General features: G+C 41.9%; 1 protein-coding gene and 2 long non-coding RNA genes across 5 annotated transcripts in view; 1 reads left to right on the forward strand and 2 right to left on the reverse strand.

Annotated features, from left to right (window-relative positions):
- The window catches only part of LOC113244256 (uncharacterized), a 73,722-nt gene extending 71,280 nt beyond the window's left edge, over positions 1–2,442 (reverse strand). The window contains exon 1 of one of the 2 annotated variants that reach the window (XR_006408150.3): positions 2,247–2,442. This is a non-coding gene — a long non-coding RNA (uncharacterized LOC113244256). The remainder of the gene's footprint in view (positions 1–2,246) is intronic. The other variant, XR_003312337.4, reaches the window with a different exon arrangement.
- Positions 2,443–2,483: 41 nt separating this feature from the next.
- The window catches only part of ODAD2 (outer dynein arm docking complex subunit 2), a 176,095-nt gene continuing 158,060 nt past the window's right edge, over positions 2,484–20,518 (forward strand). The window contains exons 1-7 of one of the 2 annotated variants that reach the window (XM_026483517.4): positions 2,484–2,624; positions 6,075–6,336; positions 11,983–12,140; positions 14,260–14,452; positions 15,301–15,407; positions 15,619–15,755; positions 18,093–18,209. In XM_026483517.4, coding sequence (XP_026339302.3) covers positions 6,113–6,336; positions 11,983–12,140; positions 14,260–14,452; positions 15,301–15,407; positions 15,619–15,755; positions 18,093–18,209 — 936 coding nt within the window. In that variant the 5' untranslated portion in view covers positions 2,484–2,624; positions 6,075–6,112. Of the gene's footprint in view, positions 2,625–6,074; positions 6,337–11,982; positions 12,141–14,259; positions 14,453–15,300; positions 15,408–15,618; positions 15,756–18,092; positions 18,210–20,518 lie in introns of those variants that run through there. The other variant, XM_048219405.2, reaches the window with a different exon arrangement.
- The window catches only part of LOC123000269 (uncharacterized), a 241,195-nt gene continuing 225,284 nt past the window's right edge, over positions 4,608–20,518 (reverse strand). Inside the window, exon 4 of the long non-coding RNA XR_006408161.3 lies at positions 4,608–5,069. This is a non-coding gene — a long non-coding RNA (uncharacterized LOC123000269). The remainder of the gene's footprint in view (positions 5,070–20,518) is intronic.

Raw genomic sequence — 20,518 nt, forward strand, 5'->3', positions numbered from 1 at the left:
CTCTAATCCAATATGGCTGGTATCCTTAGAAAAAAAGAAAATTTGCACACAGAGACAGGTGTACAGGGAGAATGTCACACGGACATGAAGATGGCCATCTACAAGCCAAAGAGAGAGGCCTGGAATAAATCCTTCCCTTACAGCCCCCAGAAGGCATGAACCCTGCTCACAACTTGTTTTTGGACTTCTAGCCTCCAAAACTGTAAGACAATAAACTTCCGTGGCTTCAGCCACCCAGTGTGTGGTGCCTTGTTACAACAGCCCTATCAGACTGTAACACAGAATGTGTGCCTGAATTCTACAGAGGAGCTGAGCTGGTCTGAGCCAGGGTGGGTGGTTTCACAGGGAGCATATTCAGCTGACATGAAGTTACCGGGAAAGGCCAACAACCTCCAGCCTTTCCCAGAAGTCCTTGGCAGACTTTCTGTAAAGCTCCATTGGACAGAACTGGGTCCCGCGTCCATTCTTTATGAAGGCAGTGCCGGGAAGGTCCTCTGCTACAGCAGACTCCTGGGTGTGCTCTCAGCGTGAAAGGCTCTTTTCCTGAACACAGCCACTTAGAATCATCCAGTTGGTTCTATCAACTGTGTCCGAGGAAATGTGAGCTTCACCCTTCCGTGCCCGGCTCAACAAAGAATGCCAGATAGCAAGGCATCTTTGACTAGGTGATTCACCAATTTTACTCTTTCCACGTGTCGGTCACTCTTCTAGATCTTAGGGATAGGGACTTGAAAGGGACAGGAAGGTCTCTTTCACGGAGCTTACTGTGGAGGTGGCAAGCAGGAAGTAAGACAGACTAGTCAAGACAAATCCCACCGGGGGCTTCATTAGTTTGGGTGCTCAGCGGTCTCTGAGAAGCAGTCATTTAAGCCAAAAGCGTGGAGGAGTGGGATGGTGGCGCCTCCAGGACCGAGGCACTCCAACATGCCAAGGAAAAACTGGAAGAAGCCAGCTGGGAATCCTATAGATATTATTACATGATTTTTTTTCCTTGGACAATCTCAGGGTTAATAAATTCAAAGTTGGCCATCAGATTAAGCAATGGTAGATTGTGATACTTCGCATGAATTTGGCAAAGGAGGACACAGCTACTCAGATCTTGGTGGGCACGGGCTTTCTAACCAGCTTTGCAAACCAAGGTCAAGTGTCCTGAATTTGTACATCTCTGCCCAGTTTCTATGTTGGGCTCAGTGATGCTTTCTCACTTTACACAGCTGGTTAAAATGTGCAAGTGACAGAAAGCACCCAAAGAAATTTCCCTGCTCCGGGACTGTTTCAACCTCCCTCTGAAGGGTAGATTCTGACCCTCACCAGTGTGACCTGCCTCACTCTACGGGTATGATGCCGTGATTGTCTCAGAATGTAATCTGCTCATTTGTGAAAGGGCTCCGTTCAGATTATATACCTATTAGCATATAATCTTCCCTTCTGGTTCACTGCAAGTCTAGGCTTCTCTGGAGGTAGAGGCTACTTTAGGCAAAATGATTCCACTTCCAACAACTTTAAAAAAGAAAGAAGGAAAAAAGAAAAGAATCCCAACAAAGGCCTAATCTCTCTAATTTCCCTGTGTGTCTGCCAAAGGGCTCTGCTTTTAAGACGGGACAATATAATATCCTGAAATGTAATACCCTAACATCATCCATATTCGCGTCTTCGACTTTAGGAAAAGAATCCAGTTCTAGTTCCTAAACATTCCACCACCCTAAAGTATCCAGTACCCATCCCTAAACACCCTACCCTCAAAGGTAGTATACTGTTCTTGCTCGCTTTTATTATTTTTTCCCAAACATTTTCTTTTTCCCACTCCTTCGGCCCCATCTGGTTTTTCAGAGCTGCGACTCTTGTTAGCAGAAGTGTCTACAGGTGGGGTTAAGGCCATCTTGGTAAAAGGTATTTAAAAATACGGGGAAATGTTCTCATTTCACTCCAATTCTCTGAATTAGACTACTGAAAAGCAGATTCTGCTTTTGCAGGGAGTATTCGTGTATTCCAGCACATTTGCTTTTCGGAGAAGCCCATGGAGGCCTCAAATATCCGGTGAGAGGCCCTATGCTATTTTGAGAACTCAGTGAAGACTTAAGGTACATAGAACACCGAATGGAACACGGCAGAACACCTGTCCAGAAACCTGTGCAGACACATAAAGCGGCGTTTCTAACGAACATCTGCTCTTTCCTTTCTGTCACACGAATCGCCGCCCAACGCCCGCACAGCGCGTGGCCTTAACGAAGGTAAACGCTTCCCACCTGGTGGAGCGAGTCAGGACGCGTCCTCAAAGAGGGAGGTCGCACGACACCGTCTCCAGGGAGGGGACGAGCGGGGAGCTGCGGTTGCGGGCGGCGGTGGAACCCCGCGCGGCAGGGCGTCCCCGGGCGGACGGCGGCGCGGCGGGCGTGCGTGCGGGAGCGCGGGGCGGCGGGGGCACGCAGCTGCGGGCTGGGCGGGCTCTGCGCGCGACGGCGCGGCGGCCGCGGCGCGGGGGGCGGGCTCGGAGCTTTCCTCCGCGGGGCGGCGGCGCGCTGCGCGGCTGCCGGGCGCTGGCTGTTTACCTGGCGTCCTAGCAACAGGCGGGCGCTCTGCGAGCCGCGCGGGGCGCAGTGCGGGCGCGGAGCTGGGCGCTGCAGGTGAGTGCGGCCGGTGGGCGCAGCGCGGCCGCCGGGGGGACTCGCCGCTGCTCCTGCGGCCACGGACCCCGCAGCTCGCGCCCGCCCCGCGCTGGGGTCCTTGCAGCCTAACGCGTGGTTCGAGAAATGGGGGCCTTTTCGGGCCCCCGCTTCTTTCCCTTTCTCTCGTCGGGCCCGAGCTCCGTCCTCTCCCCTTTTCTCACCCGCCCCCATGGAGCCCCTGCCTCCCCGCCGACACCTTGCCCCTGCCCGGGCACCTCCTGCTCCTTCGCCCCCGAGCCCCCCTCTCCACCGTGCCGCGACCCCATCTCCTCCGTCTTCCGTTCTCTCCGCTTCTCAGGCCGACTCCCTGCCTCTCTTCCCCTCTTCGCCTTTCCCCTCCGCCCTTGCAGCTGTGCCACCTTCTAGCTATCCTGTCTCCCCTACCCCCTCTCCCTAGAAACGGAGCCTCCCACTCGAACGCTTGTCACCGGCCTGGTTGGTGCCGCCATCGCGTGTTTTCACCAGGGTTTGAGTGAACTTTGACTCAGGGCGCTGTTCATGTCAGTTCTGAAATTTTAATTTTTCTGTATTTCTCGGAAATATGCCAGTGCGTGCACTGACTCCTATCAATGTTACCAGCCACAGTTCTAATCTCAGAGTGGAGGCTTGCATTCCCAGAGCTTCGTAAAGAATTCGGTTTGCTTCTGCTCGAGTGTTACAGAAATTATTCACGGACGGGTTTCATTTTATTAATGATACAGGAAGCTTGCAACAAACCCTTAAGAAAAATTCTATCAGCGATTTGATTAGTAGAGAAAATGAGTAGAATTAGTAGAGAAAATGAATATAAGTGATTCTCAGTTTGTGCAAGCACATGCACAAAAACTTTTTTTCCTTTTAAGCATTACACTTTCTAACAATCTTAAGTTAATTTAAAGATATGTACTGTATTCACATGTATTGGTTGTAACCATGGTTCTTAGGCCAAAAGGACACCTGGATTGGCAGTGGGTAGAAACTGAGGAACAGCCTATTTTGATAAAAAGTGTTGGTTTTGTATTTTTACCTGAGTTATACTGACCATTTTTTAATGCCTCTAGAATTAGTGGAATAAATGCTTTTAGTTCTGGTTCTTTTGTGAAATGAAGCCATTAGAAATCTCCTAGACTTAACATGAGAAACATTAGATTACACTGTTTTCTTTTTAAAATTTATTCAGTTAAGCCTGCAAAGTACTTCTCTCTCTCTCTTTAAACCTTTTTATACCTGTCTTGTCTTGTTTGGGATTTGTTCCACTTCTTTTCCCCCCTGATGATATTTTATATGTGGTCTGGATTGTCCTAGGCCCCCCTGAAATTTTCTTAACCAGCCTTCTCAAATCAAGCCTGTTCATTATTGCAGCTCCTGTTTTACCAGATTCAGAAAACCAATTTGAAGAGATTCAAATGTGTTACAGTTACTTTTGTATAAAAATTTATCATGATGAAAAGAAGACCTTTTTTGCATTTCTTAGCTCTTTTTAAGGTGTCTTCCAGGAAGTTGCTATACGGGGTGTTGACTGGTACAGTCTTATGTAATCTAGGTACGTCCACATTTTCCTTGAAAAAGGTACAAGAAGGAAATGATACACAAGCCATACTTTTCTAAGACCATCGAAACAAATGGTTTAATTAAGATTAAAAACAGAACTGTGTACTGTATGGTGACTAACATAATAAAAAAATATTATTATAAAAAAAGCAGAACCGTGCACCTAAGACTTTCTGTATACGATAAAGTTATTTGAACTTCGCTCGTACTTACTCTCATAATATTGGGAAAATCAGGTGTTACGTGTGAGCATCAGTACATGCTTTTGTTCAGAATCAAGCAATAGAAATAAACCACTGAAATAGTGAAATAAGTGCACAGAACAAATTGTACCCTAATTGTATACATTTTATTTCACTAGCAATGATTATACAGATATAAAAATAGACACATATTTACATACACATATATCAGCCGTTCTCAGCCCTGAGAACTATTGTTTTTTTATAACAAATATTTTCTAATACCTGCTTTGCTACTCCAAAGTCATAGTTCTAAATAATTCTACATACGTGCATAGTTTTAAATGTTCTTAGTGCTCTAACTGTAAAATAAAGGAAACTGAAAAGGTAAGACATCGTAATACAATATCAGCATGGAAATGCTCGGGTACCGCTCCGCTGGAATATGCAGTGAAGTAGTCAGATGCTCCAGCCTTACAGACAATTACCTCCTGTAAATGCAGTTGCTCCAAATGCAGGCTGACACAAACACGTCATTGACACTCAGATTGTGTGACCGGTGTGGTCATCAATGGCACGAGTTTCCAAAATGCTGAGCTCTTGATAGACTTCCATATAAAACAAAGTATGTACAACTTTCCTTCGATTTACACGATGGTTGCAATCCTGGAAAATTCAGTGTATATCAAAACTGTGAAAAAAAAATTTGTGATTATTTGTAAAGTGGAGATAGGTTTTAAGCGCAGATATTACTTATCTGAAGTTTTTCACCTACTAGATGCCTGGAGATTGTAGCATAATTCTTTCTTCTGGGGACTATCATGCACATTGCAGGACATCGGGCATTCTTGGTCCTCATCACTGAATGTCAATGATGTCCCCTTCCTATCATTTTGATAATGAAATGTCTTTTATAATACTTCTGTATTATGAGTACTGCCTCACTGAGAACCACTGAGCTAGATGTCCTGTTACTGGATATCAAGATTTAATACAGTACAAACCCCAAAATCTCCATGTCATTTCTGTAGAGTCTTGGTACTTCTGAGCTTTAGTCATAATGATGGGGGGAAAGCTCATTCTATTCTATATATAACTTTATAACCATTCTAATATTCTAAGGAAGGCTTTAATGATCCCCTTTAGGAAAAAACAGACTAGTATAGACTATCAGGGAAAAAAGCCTTGAATGTTCACATGAGAACTTGCTTTCTAATTTGGCTCTTATTTAATGTTACAAGCCAGTCAGAGTAACAGAGTTCAGTTTCACAGCATGGTTTTAAACAATGCGCAGCCCAGCTCAGAAGAGCCTTGCCCACCCGCCTCCAGCTCCAACAGACCTATGGACCGAAGGCCTTGATGCCACCTCCTCCAGTTCTCCCTTGCACTGTTGGAGTTTTCTCTTTCTGTTTTCTGCCCAGTTACTTGAACTTTCTTGGGCCCAGGGAAATGAGCAAGTTATTTACTTCAGGGGAGACAGATATTGGAAAATTCAAGTGCTCATCACTTTTACTTAGAGCTGGCTCAGTAAAAATGCACTATTTTATTGCATTAAAGAGCAACTCGATGATTAAAAAATCAACCACTACGACTAATAAGCAGAATGAGGGTTGGGTGGCTTAAAGGCTTGAAAGTGAAAACCGTTCTGGGGGAAAGGTGGTTGCTATCCTCCGTTTCTCTTTCCATTCTGATGCAGCGTGCGTGCGAAGCTCAGATCTGAGCATCGAGGATCCCATGGGCGTGGCTCTGACGAGATCGGCGCAGTGGACTGCTGCCGGGTATGGGACCCGAGCCTTGGAAACTACTCCTCTCAATGAGGCGATACTGAAAGAAATTATGATGTTTGTGGAGAGTTTTATCTACAAACATCCTCAAGAGGCAAAATATGTTTTTGTAGAACCACTTGAATGGAAAACAAACTTGGACCCCTCAGCATTTGAATCGGGTTATATTGTCAGGTAAGCCCGTAAATTGCTTCTAGAATGTAGTATCTTCATTGTACATATTTCTGTGAATTGGTTTGTAGGTTTCGGGCAAATTCTTTAACATCTATGAACCTCAGAAGTGTTCTGACCCGGGGATTGCAAACAGGAGGCGCTCAGGTGAAATCTGAGGATGTTTTGTTCGGCCACCACGTTATTCATCTGATTTTTAAATCTGATTTGCATTTCTTTTGATAGCGGAATGCCTTCTCCAGGTGACCACACTCCAACATTTGCTTTTGCTTTATGTTTCGGCTTTCCACTCATCCATACGACCCTCCAGGGCCAAGTAGGCATTGGTTTTGTGACCTCTGATACAGACAAAATCCCTTCTGGTGTTTAAATCAACAATTCCGGGGGCGCCTGGGTGGCACAGCGGTTAAGCGTCTGCCTTCGTCTCAGGGCGAGATCCTGGCGTTACAGGATCGAGCCCCACATCAGGCTCCTCCGCTATGAGCCTGCTTCTTTCTCTCCCACTCCCCCTGCTTGTGTTCCCTCTCTCGCTGGCTGTCTCTATCTCTGTCGAATAAATAAATAAAATCTTTAAAAAAAAAAATCAACAATTCCTGGGGCGGCAGGGGGAGAGTGGTAATTTTTGCTCACTATATGGGAGAGGCTTTTTGACAATCGGCATTGTCCTCAAATGAGAACCTTCCAAATCTGAGAGTTAAAAAAAAAAAATCCTACCTCCACATCATACAGGGGGCTGTCAGCTTAGCTCTTGTGAACATAGGTGAATATGAATTTATGGAAATGTAACTGTATTATAATTATACAGGGTTAATTTGCATATACATATATAAATCTTTTCTGCTGTTTTGGTCAGCTTCAGTTTATTTTCCACTTTCAGGCATTCGGATCCTCTTTTGTGCCACCATGTTCCTCCTCGACTTTGCATGTGAACTTTTTAAAGTCTGACCTTATCCAAGACAGGCCACTAACCAGCCACAGCTCCCTAGAGATGCCTTTTCCAATTTTTTTTCCCTTTGGGATTGTTTGTGAAAAAGAAACTCTGAATTTCAGTTTTAGAATTGAAAAACCGTTCTTGAACTGCATTTCAGGAGCCCTTTGGTTCTGCCATCAAGCTTTACCTTCTCTCTGAATTTCCTCTTTTTTTTTTTAATGGTATTTTATATCTAATTGTGCCTATGGTCACTTCCTCCCTAAGTGCTTGTCATGATTCATTGCTCCCACTTAAGTTCAGTGTCGTGTCACACGTTGTTTTTCCTAACCTTTGAAAGATGAACTAACCTGCAAAACCATATGGTTCCAGAACATTCGAACTACTTAGCACAAAGGTGGATTTACAGCAGACGTCAGAAGAATATCCAGAGTGTCATTGTGTCTTGCCTCCGTACTTATTTTGTGTCCCAGGTACAGACATGACCACATCTGTGGTCACCTGCGTAGGTGGGCTGTTACTCACACCTCAATTATATCACTGTTTCTCTTTCTTTATCCTTGTCCGATTTCTTTTTTGCACTATTTCCATTCTTCTGTGTCCAGTCTTTATGTGCAGTGGTCCCTCCTAAGCAGGATGTCTCGACGTTTCGGCACCATGTGTGTTTTGAACCAACTGCCCCTTGATTACCTTCCTTCTGTCAAATTGAAACAAGGCAGCTTTTCCTTGGGCCAATTTTTCTATCCATTGTTCTTGTTTCTGACCTTTATAGCTTTCTCTCCTTTCAGACAGGATTCAGGTCTGCAAGTCTGCGTAGATACAGATTGCTAAGTCATCATAACGGCTTTGGCCGTGGAGTACCTGGCTGTGATTCTACCAAACCGGAATATTCTTGGGTATTTTAGGATATTTAGGCTGATTCTTCTTTGGGGGAATATACATTCTCTCAGCCTCTTGTTCCAAAATAAGTCGGTTTTATCTGCATGGAAAGTCTGCTGAAAGAGGTAAGCTACCCCCTTTTGTTGACCTCTTTCGTATGTACGCTCGTGGCCTCATTTCTCGTTTGATGCTGTGCATCTCCAAATGCGCTCTCCGTAGCGATCAGTAACGGTAAAAGTGCGATCAGCCTTCTTCTGAATTAGGTTCACAGGCGTCTGACGTTGAAACTGCTCCGCTCATCACGCACTGAAAAGGTTTTATATTCATCGCCCATCTTCTTTTGTGAGGATCGTTGTTGAGTAGATAGGCACACCACTTTCCACGTGTTAGATGACTCATCCTTTTCCTTTAGAATCATTTCTAATGTACAGCTCTTCGTCCTGGAATAACACTTGTCATCGTCTCTCCATGTTCAATGTTTGGGGAAAATAGCTCCACTTTCATTTTAATGGAAATCAGAGGCCTCCTTGTATCACCATTTCCAATTGCTTTTGTTCTTATCAGACAGGATGAGGTTACTAATCTTCATAAGATACCTCAGAATGAAGCCAAGTCCATTCTAAGCTAGGGACAAATGACACCCTGCAATGATTAACACCATCTGTTGGTGGTACACGGAGCTGAGTTGCTTTGACTTATTAGAATGGAGCTTGGAAAATTTAGAAACTGGATAAGCATTCAAAATCACGTAGTGAAAATGTTATTACCTGTTCTTTTCTCTCCTTCTTTGGTAGAACTATGATTTTTGAATCATGTTGGCTTTAATATTGTGGTATTTCCGCTGTGAATGTCTCTCTGCTGGCTCAGTGATATGTCTGAGTTGGGACAAAATTCTCTTCTGGTAGGAGTTCTGGGTGGGTGAGAAGTCAGGCCCTGTGCAGTGGCCCTCATCCCCCTGTCCACTTTCCTCACAATTCATACCTTCCTGGTTCCTAGTTTTCTTTTTTCTTTTGTGAATCTCCAGAGGCATCTTTGTTATTGCTTATCTCCCAGTACTCCTTGGTTTTGGGCATGGTTTGATCCTTTTGCCTTTTTGTTCTAATTTTCTAATCAGTGTCATGAAGGCTCAGTCGCACGATCTCTGATCTCAAAATTGTATTGTTTTATGAGACAATAATTATGTTTTGGTAAAACTTTTTTTTTTTAAGATTTTATTTATTTATTTGAGAGAGAGAGCGAGCGAGCAGGGGGAAGGAGCAGAGGGAGAGGGACAGGCAGACTGCGTGCTGAGCGTGGAGCCTGACACGGGGCTCGGTCTCATGACCCTGAGATCATGATCTCAGCCGAAAGCAGGAGTCAGACACTTAACCAAGTGAGCCACTGGTACCCCATATTTTGGTAAAACTTCTGTGTCATGGTATTAAGATCAGTGGCCATAACTTTTGTTACTGAGCTCTTTGTTTTTCATTCCTGAGAATTACTAACTAGTTTCTCAACTATAGCCTCATTTCCCTTGCTACTATTTAGACTCATTTATTGAGTAATTACTATGTTCTGGACACTGAACTAGGCACTGGGGATGAAATAAATGAGACATTCTCCTGCTCTCTCGCTTTATAGTATAAGCTATAGTAGTTTCAGCCGTCTTCCCCAATTCCAGTTTAAAAGTCTTTTGATCAGGTCCGCAGAGTTCATTTATAGCACATTCATCTTGACCTCACGAGGTGAGTGCGGTATTTTTCTTTCCAGAAGCTCTTTCTTCAGGCCTTAGAAACTGTGAACCCAGAAACAAAACCGCCCTTCCACATCCTCCCTATCGCTGGCGTTTACTTCCTCCTTCTCTGCCGAGTTACAGGTTTCAGCCGGTGGGAGCAATGAAATATGGGTCCTGTGCCCTTGACTTTTCCCATTTCTCACCAGGAGTTTCACCTTCTCGAGTTCAGTGGCTTGATATTGTTGGCATCCAGTCGGCTTGTAACTTAGTCTTGTCGTCATCCACTTAGCACGCGCGGCCAGCCCGGTACAAACCTTGAAGAAATCACCTCAATCCTAAAGACATGATTCCCAAAGCTTTATTTTAGACAAAACATGCATGTTGTATATGACACACAGCACTGGTCCGTCTAGAAATCTTCTACCCATTTATCCCTCTTCTATTTATTGAGCACCTTCTGTGTGCAGACTGGCCGAAATCCCTGTATCAGCCTCCTTTTGCTGCTGTAACAAGTTATCACGCACTTAGTGGCTTAAAACAGCGCAGATTTAATTTCTTATTGTTCTGGAGGTGAAAGGACTACACTGAGTCTGTTGGGTGAAAATCAAGGTGTTCGCAGGGCTGCGTTTCTTCTGGGGACTGAAGGAAAATCCGTTCTTGCCTTTTTGAGCTTCTGGAGGCTCCTGGCTCTGTGTTGCTCTGACCTGTTTCCATGTCACATCAGCTCCTCTGACTTTGCCCTCCTGCATATTTCAGAATAGTCTTCCCCTCTCAAGGTCCCCAGCTTAATGCACCTGCATGGTCCCTTTTGCCATGCGAGGCAGCACATTCATGGGCTTCGGGGATTAGGACGTGGCTATCTGTGGGGAGCCACGATTAACTGCCCCCAAGTCTCTATCCTCTTGTTCCTTTTGTAGTGAAATAGTGCTGCTACTAGCCTGAGCCTGAGTCTGTCAGGTTTACTTTTTCTGATGAACGGGCAACATTGCCCATTAGTTTATCTGCATTATGATTTAAAATATGTTAGACCAGGTCTTAAGATGAGAACAGTTTTGCCCGGGATATCCGTACATAATAAAAACCTAGGCAGTTTAGTTCATGTTGCAAGTGGTAGAAACATATAGAAATATCACTCCCATAAAAACATCTTGATATTTTTTAAATGTCGATCTAAACAAATAATTAAAATGGACAGACACACAAATGCAGGAGACTCAGTAATTTCTGATCAGGAAAAGTCCATTTAGAAATACTGTTTATTATCCTAAAGTAAACCAAATTAGGGGTTTGGAGTGGGAAAGCAATCCACAGAGGGAATCTAGTTTGTCTCTCTCTCTCTCTCTTTTTTTTTTTTTTATGGCTTTTTGTTCATAAACACAGAGTAGCCAAGAAAATTTCTAACCACTAATTACTGTGGTGTAAATTTTATAAATAATATAACATTAGAAATTCCCAAAACATGAATGGTCCTGTAGAACCAGTGATTTTTTTTTTAAAGATGTCCAACACATTTTAAGAAAAACAAAAACAGAAACTGATTGAGTTCATGTAAATATTGAAGGAACTGCTTAAAATTTTCTTCCTGGATATATTGTGTTGCTCTCTATGCTTGCTGTTAAGGCTGAGAGCTTAAGGGTCTGAGTGTGGCTCAAGTAGGGAAAGAGATGAGCTTCTAACAAGAAATATTTATATTTTGTGTTTTATAATGAGACACAGGAATAATTTGGGTTTTTTTTATTATGTTCAGTTAGCCACTGTATAGTACATCATTAGTTTTTGATGTAGTGTTCAATGATCTATTAGTTGCGTATAACACCCAGTGCTCATCACAGCACATGCCCTCCTCAATACCCATCACCCGGCTACCCCATCCCCTATCCCCGTCCCCTCTGAAACCCTCAGTTTGGTTCCCAGAGTCCATAGTCTCTCATGGTTCATCTCCCTCTCTAATTTCTCCCCCCTCAGATTTCCCTCCCTTCCTCTATGTCCTCCATGCTATTCCTTATGTTCCACATATGAGTGAAACCATATGATAATTGTAGGAATAATTTGTTGAAATGTCTTATGTTTAACTTCACTCGCATCCAGGTAACCTTAAGCTTTTGATTTTTTTTTTTTAATTTTCTAGTGAAACAACAGTCAAATCAGAAGAAGTTGATAAAGATGGGCAGCCCTTGCTGTTTCTCTCTGTGCCACACATTAAGATCAGGAGCTTTGGGCAGTTGTCACGCTTCCTGCTTACTGCCAAAGACACAAAGCTGAAGGAAGCACAGGCCTGTATCGAAGGTGATAGCTTTGCTCCAGTCTGTAATTTGAACTTCGAGAATCATAATCTTGGGGGGAATCAATTGTTACAGTCTCTTAGAAAAAGTTCTGTAGCCTAAAAGGTAAAAAGTCCTATGTTCAACTTCATAAAAATGTCATTCATTTTTCTTGGCTGAATATCATGCTTATATCCAATTTCTACTTTAAAATGAAAAGCCTAATGCTTTACCCCTAGCAAGCTTCTAGATTTCTAATTTTAGCATGTGGTTTAAAGAGAGGCTTCCTAGCTTCTGGAAAGACCAGAGGCCTGTAGCCTTTGAGGTCCACATGGGAAAGAAGACAGATTAGCAGGGCCGGCGCCAGAATCCTCCCTCTACTCTGTCTCCTCTAAAATGAATGGAGAAGAGAGTGCAGAATAATCTCACTTTGCATTGGTCTCAGCCCCGTTCCACTGTGGGCTGCACAGCCTTCTGTGAATAGTTACACTCATTCGAGGGAAAGTGTTTTTCTTCTTCATTAAGGATGTAGATTTTTATTGTCTAAGCATCTAACATACAAAAAAGAATGTGATCAGTTGCTTGCTGTAATGGTACTCTCACTTTTTCTTATGAGTAGAAAGACCTAACAGTAGATAACGATGTCGTATACATGTTTTGCTTCTTTGGAATCCTGTGACTAGAAGGTCCCATGGATGAGGTGCCTGGGTCCTGCCTCTCACCATTCTTGTGTCTACTGCTGTGACATGGGAAGATGATCCTTTAAAAAAAGAATTCTTTAAGATGTAAACCTTAGGACAGCAGCTTCTTCTTATCTCTTGCCAACTCTTCCTTATTAGGCTACTGTACATCACAGCTATTTTGCTGAGAAGGAATGAAATCTTCAGAGTAAAACTGAATTCAAGGAGATTGTTAATAGCATCAAATTCAATTTAGCATATGAACTTAATACATAGACTGGCTGCTATATATCTAGTTTGGCTAAATGTGTACCCTTTGCTGCTTTCTGTAAGAGTTCTGGGTACAACTCCCAGTTTTGGGTCCAAATTCCATGGTGCATGGCAATTCGGGGGTCAGGTTTCTGTCTTTCCCCCAAATTCATCTAGTACCTTCTTTACATGAGTCTTTATGAGATGACTGCCATAAGGGTGATTAACTTGAGATGCTCAGTAAATGGATGATTCCTACATCTCCTTTCCCTGCCCCTCCCCTGATGTCTTTTCTAGGAGGCCCTACGCCTTTTGTGCTATTTCCTGACGCCGTAGTCTGCTCCCTGTTGCAGCGTTACTGCCATCCCCGTGCTTCTCTTCATTTCATTCAGGTCGAGTTTTCTGAACTAGTCCTGTAGGCCTTCTCTCCCTCCTTGTCCAAATGCATATATATTTCATCTTACTTGAATTCCTCCTTCCCAAATAAGGCTTTGCCCCCTTCTTCCTCACTTGCAACTTCATGGTTCTTTGGCTTTTACCAAATTCTGTTTTAAGCATCTCCAGGGTCGACTTTCACACCTATGTCAGCCTTGATCATGAGTTAGTATTGAAGTTTTTCAGTGTAATTTTGGTATGTGTGTAAGTACTGGGCAGATTTGTTTTTCCAACCCGAACATCAAAAGGCATTGAAAATATTAGCAGTTTGAACAGGTGGAAAAGATTGGCAGTGGCTCTGTAGACTGAGAGAAACAGGCTACTTTGGAAAGAAAGCATTTGTGAACACTGAGCACTGGTGCATACACACACACACACACACACACACACACACACACGCAGAGTTCTAGTGATGATTCTTCTAAGGAGACCAGTATTTCTCTATCTTCAAATCAATTCTGAATATATTGATTGGATGCCCATGCTGGACAATACCCCACAGTCAGCTAAAGAAAAAAGAAGGTCTTGTTCTTTGTCTCATTAGAGATTTGCTGTAGAGAGATGATGCTTCAGTACAAGGGAGAGCATCTCAAGGAGTACAAGAAAGCTCCGAAACACAATAGAACCTGAGAAGCAGAGATTCATTCAAATGGGGCCCATCCGAGCAAGCTTAATGAAAAGATGCACATTTGGGTGGGTTTCAGAGGATTTGTTAGTCTTTATGTTTCTTGCCACAGAAGACAAAGAGGATCATTTTTATTCATTTATTTGTTTGATCAGCTAACAAAGATCCCGTAACAAAAATCCTGGGTTTGGATTATAACACAATGAAAGAAGACACCTCCGTCGTAAATATTCTGGACAAAATCACCAAGGACGAAGATCCTGAAAGTGAGATTAAGATGAAGCTCGGCAAGCTCCTTAAGCAGCTGGATCTGCACCTACTGAATCGTTCCCTCAAACATATTTCATTGTGAGTCCTTTAGAAAACAGAAACCTCTAAAAATTAGTTACAAAAAGTGCTTTCCGAGTTTTTTTTAACACACACACACAAATAAAGTATGGAAGTTATAGCTATTGATTTAACATTAATTTCTTATAGGATTTATTTATTTGAGAGACAGCACATGCGTGCTAGGGTGGGGGTTGGGGGAAGGGGCAGAGGGAGAGGAAGATAGAGAATTCACACCAGCTCCCCGCTAAGCACGGAGCCTGACGCAGGGCCAGATCCCAGGACCCTGAGATCATGACTTGAACCAAAATCAAGAGTCAAACTCAACCCACTGAGCCACCCAGGCACCCCTTAACATTAGATTTTATTGGAATAAGATTTTAGTTTATTGCATGGATATTTCTAATTCTAAAACTTAAAAGTTCGCAGTTAGCATTACTAAGGCTTTCTGCAGGGTTTCACCTGATTCTGAGGACACGAAGTGGCCTTGTTATTTTTAGGCTCCTCAGGCTACGAGATAAATGACTAAATAGTAATGCAAATACCGTGTAGAGTTTGTAAGGTTTAGAACTTGCTCGTTTTTCTAGTTTTTTTCTAGTATTAATAGTATTACCACTAAGAAATGAAGTGAATATTTAAATGAGTATATTTAATGTTGCATTAAATAGGAGTCACTGATTCTTGGTGTTTTGACAGTATTGTCAGATTATAACATGACTAAAGCTAACTGCAATATTTTAGTTGTGGTATAATTTAATGACAATTTTAATTATAAAAAACAATCCCCCCCCCGAAATGGAATATTTTCATGTGTTTACTGGAGATTCTCTTTTAGAGTGTTAAAATGAGTTTCTTACCATTCATTTCAGAGAAATATGTTTAAACCCAACAATTGTTAAGAACGATATAGAACTGCTGAAACATTTCTCAGGAAAAGGAGAACAAACCGTCCTGGAATCTATCGACTATACCTCAGGTTTATATTATTCTCAGATACGTTTTGTGTTGTGTATAGTAATTATCATCTCCAAATGCTTCGATAGCTACATTAGGATGGAATATTTGAAAAAATGAACACTTAAAACGGGAATATTTTTTTTTTTAAAAAAACCAACATATTTATTTTTTTTAAACCAACATATTTTACTTTTCAGAGCGCCTTTTAATTGATCAATAATTGGTTTCAGATTATGAATTTTCAAATGGATGTCGAGCCCCACCTTGGAGACAAATTCATGGGGAGATTTGTTACGTGCTGGTGAAGCCACATGATGTTGAAACGCTGTGCATTACTTGTAGTGCAGAAGGAGTATTTTTAAATGGTGTAAGTAATTTTTTAAGAACCATGTTGACTTTGGTGCTAACTCCGTCTCTGTAAACGCAGGCCCGTCTCCAGGACTGAATCCTGACAACCACAGAAAATGCGATACTGTTCTGTGGGATTGAAGCAGATCCCTTTGCTATGGTGTTTGCTGAGCAAATCCAAAATTGTTTCAGAATTAGCCCCAGTGTTCCCCATTGCAGGTCATTAAGTGAGTCTTCTAAGAAATGACCTTCAAATGGACCCACGCCACCTTATAAAATGAAAACCTCCTTAACAGTCAGTTCACTGATTAGTTGTATGAGTATTAGGGGAAAGAAGAGGCAGAAAAGGAGACCTGAGGTAACACAGAAGCAATAATTACAGCTTTTACCCTAAGACTGGAGAGGACAAAGGGAAGGGGGGGCATTAAAACATGGGAGCTTGGAGGAAGTGCCCCATGAAGCTGGGACTAAAATGCCTAGTGAGGGGGCATCGCTGGGCTGGGCTGGTGCCTTTAAGATCTCAGAAGGTGGACCTTGCAGAGCTGGGACTCAGACCTCAGAGGCGTAGATCCTACTTACTTTGGTGATGGTCCCTTAGGAGTTCAGAAGGGGACCCCCCTACAGAACTGGGACCCACGTCTCTGAGGAGTGGTCACTTCCAGGCTGTGCTGGTCCCCTCGGAGCTCAGCGGGTCTCCATGAAGCCAGCACCCAGACCTCTGAAGAGTGCACTGCCCAATTAATGCTGGTACCTCAGGAGCTCACAGGAGGATCTTTGCAGAACTGAGACCCAGATCTTTGAAAATGGAGCGCTGGTCGGTTTATAGTGGTATTTCTGAGGGGGGCATCATGAGCCAGGTTCTGGGAGTGTAGGGGAAAAAACCCTGGGAATTTGAACCAACTGTTACTACTGGAAGCAGCGGCCACTGCCAGGGGCAAAGGCCACTGCTGGGTTGACTCTAACAGGAACGGTGCGCAAGGAGAAGCAGCATGTCCCTTTCTGCCTCCTCCAGCTTTTCAGTCTCCCTTTTACTTCCTGCTGACTGAAGCTGACCTAAGCTGGCAAAGGAGAAACACAGTGTGACAATTCCCAGCCCTGAGGATCACTGAGCATAGTGATGGCCTTCTAAACCTTCTACGTTAAAACTTTGTATGTTTAGTCTCATGCCTGTTCGCTGAACTTAACTAAGAGCTCGGCTTTCTCCTTGGCAATACCCTGCCCTTGGTGTCTTCAATGTAATTTGGGGCCTCAGAGGCAATATCTGTAGGGAGAACCCAAATCCTTAATGGGGACCCCTTATCACAGGGGACTGTTTGGAAAATGGCTGCCTCTTTGTTTGAATTGGTATCAAAATGCTGGTGCCGTTTTCTTGATGACCAGCAGGCATCACCTGTAACATGCCTGGGGGGCTTGTCTTCTCAGCATGACACTGTGCTTATGTCTGCACAGACGAGGAAGACGACCTCAATATGATTTTTCTTTTGGTTTGTTTCGATACTCGAAGAAAGTGAAATTTCCCATTAGAAAATCAGAGACTTTGACTTTCTAGAATGGGGCAAGGAGACTTTGTTTCTATCAAAGGCTATTGACCTACGTATAACTTTATTTGCTATGGAAATCTCTAAGTGTTCCTCTCAATTTCAAAAATGAAAAGGACATGAAATAACTCGGTAATTACAGCAAAATGCATACCATGCTAGAGTTACATGGGTGTGTGTGAGGTTTTGTATGTATATACGGTTATGTGTATATATAACACCCTCCAGTTTTTATATGCATTTGGTTAGGGCAAAACCAAATCTTTCCTAGCAGGGTAGGCAAGCAAAGGAAAATGAGGAAGGGAAAGAGACAAAAAGAAAGAGGTACAGACACAAAGGGTGGAGGGACAGATGGTTACGTGGAGGCTGTAATTCTAGGAAATAAGCCTACAGCAATTGCACTACATACAGAACAAGAGCAGAGTGTGACACATAGTAGCTTTTCTGTGGTGCCATTCTGATCTTGGGGCCTTCTATGACTTCATCAGGGGCTCTTGAAGTCATAATGCTTTTTTGCATTAGAAGGGTACAGAGGGAAGGAAGCTCTCGATTCTTTGCCGACTAGCAGAGTACCCTACATGCATACAGGAGGTACTCAATAAAGGCATGATGAATGTATGGTTGGATGGATGGATGGATGGATGGACAGACGGACAGATGGATAACTTAAAGAGGGAAGGGTTTTGCCTATATTTTTGATATATAAAGACCACCACATGGAGTATTGATAGAAGAAAACAATATGTGGGCTTGGATAGTGATGTATTGATCAGATTCAATTAATAATTAATAATAGCACCAAAATTTTTTTCCCAAAGGGCAAAACAGATGATGAAGGGGAAATTAATTATGAGAGAAAAAGTGAAATTTATAAAGACCTTGTCACATTTTTAAAAGAAAAATCAGCAAAATTTTCAGAAAATATGTCTAAACAGGTAAGTTTATAGACTCTTGAAATTTCATAGCATAGTGTTACTTGACTAAACTTTCTGTTGAGAGTAATTCTGCCTATTTTTGGCCTCTGCTTCTAATTTTTAGAATTGTTTTTCTCAGTATATTATAAAATAAATATTGTAAGTGGAATACTTTCAGAAAGTTTCTGATTCTCTTTAGGTAATAGGTGTAAAATATTTCAGATTGCTTTCTAAATAGCACTTTTCATCTTCCCTTTTGAATTAATAACACTAAGAACAAAGTAGTCGGCCCTATTAACAAAGCCTAGATGTTTTGATTATTTTTATCCTTTCTGGGCATCCCATGATTCTAACCTAATTGGATTGTCTCAATAAGTGTGTCAACTGCATATGCATAAGAGCTGTGCTTCCTTTGTGTCTTTCATGGTTTTTGAAATAGTGTTGGACGAAGAAATTAGTGAATATAGTTATGAAATAAAGTCTTGATTGAAGCTGATGTGGGTAAGAAACAATATGCAAGAAATACTAATGTGAAACACTTAAGCTCCAGGCTGATTGTCAAGATGATGTCAATTCCGCAAACCCCACATCAGATAATTTATCAGGTCCATTATTTTTCTTCTGACCCTGCCACTTCCAGATCACTCTATTTTCTTACTATACTGATGCTACTCTTACCCTGAAACTTCTCTTTGTCGTTGCGTCCTGCAAGGTTTTTTTTATTTCTTGGTGTTTGATCACCTATTTCCTGGACTCCAGTTTCCTTTGTTGTTGTCATCAAATACCTATATAAAACAAAATTTGCCATTTTGACCACTTCGTGTACCATTGAGTGGCATTAATTACATTCATAAAGTGCAACCATTACCACTGTCTACTCAAACTAAAACTCTGTTCCTATTAAGCAGTAACTCCCCATTCCTCCTCCTCCAGCTCCTAGGGACCTCTAAGCTATTTTCTATCTCTGTAAGTTTGTCTTTTCTAGATATTTCAGAGAAGTGGAATCATATAATATTTATCCTTTGGTGTTTTCCTTATTTCATTTGCATAATGTTTTCATGGTCCATCCATGTTGTAGCACGTGTCAGAACTTCATTCCTTTTTATGGCTGGATAATATTCCATTTGTGTTTATAACCACATTTTGTTTATCCATCATCTGTTGACGGACACTTGCATTGTTTCACTTTTTGATTATAGTGAAAAATGCTATAAATACTGGTGTACAAGTATCTGAGTCCATTTCAGTTTTGGAGGGTATATACCTAGAAGTGGAATTTCTGGGTCATATGGTAATTCTGTGTTTAACTTTTAGAGGAACCGCCAAACTGTTTCTGCCTAAATTGAACCATTTTATATTCCTGTACAAGGATTCCAGTTTCTCCACATTCTCACCAATACTTGTTATTTTCTGTGTGTGTGTTTGTATGTGTGTTTTTTATTATAGACATCTCAGTAAGTATGAAGTATGGTATCCCATTGTAGTTTTGATTTGCATTTTCCTAATGATTAGTGATGTTGAGCATATTTTCATGTGCTTACTTGGCCTTTGTATATATTTTTTAAAGAAATGTCTATTCAAGTCCTTTGCCCATTTTAAAAAATGCGTTGTCTTTTTGTTGTTGAGTTGTGGGAATTCTTTATATATTGTGGATATTCATCCCTTATCAGATAGAATATTTGCAAATATTTTCTCCCATTCTGTGGGTTGTCTTTTCACTCATCTTGATAGTGTCCTTTGATGCACAAACATTTTTAATTTTGATAAAGTCCAATGAAAACATTTTTGTTGCCTGAATTTCTGGTATTGTACTTAGGAAACCATTGCCAAATCCAATGTCATGAAGACTGCCCCTGATTTTTCTAAGAATTTCATGACTTTTGCTCTTAAATTTAGGGACAAAGAGTCTTTAAATTTAGGTCTTTGATTCATTTTGAGTTAAGTTTTGTATATGGTGTGAGTAAGGTAAGGGTACAATTTCATTCTTTTGCATATGGATATCCAGTTTTCCTAGCACCATTTGTTAAAGAGATTGTTCTTTCCCCATTGAATGGTCTTGGTATCCTTGTTGAAAATCAACTTACCATAGATGTAGGGGTTTATATGTTGACTCTCAATTCTATTCTATCTTGTCTATCCTCGTACAAGTCCCATACTGTTTTGACTACTATATCTTTGTAGTAGTTTTGAAATTGAGAAGTATGAGTCCTCAAACTTTGTTCCTGTTTTTCAAGACTGTTTTAGCTATTTGAGCTCCCTTTACTTCCAAATGAATTTTAGGTTTGGTTTTACCATTTCTGCACAAAACAGCATAGGGATTTTGACAGGGA

Source organism: Ursus arctos, unplaced genomic scaffold, assembly GCF_023065955.2.
Source record: "Ursus arctos isolate Adak ecotype North America unplaced genomic scaffold, UrsArc2.0 scaffold_30, whole genome shotgun sequence".
NCBI lineage: Eukaryota > Metazoa > Chordata > Mammalia > Carnivora > Ursidae > Ursus > Ursus arctos.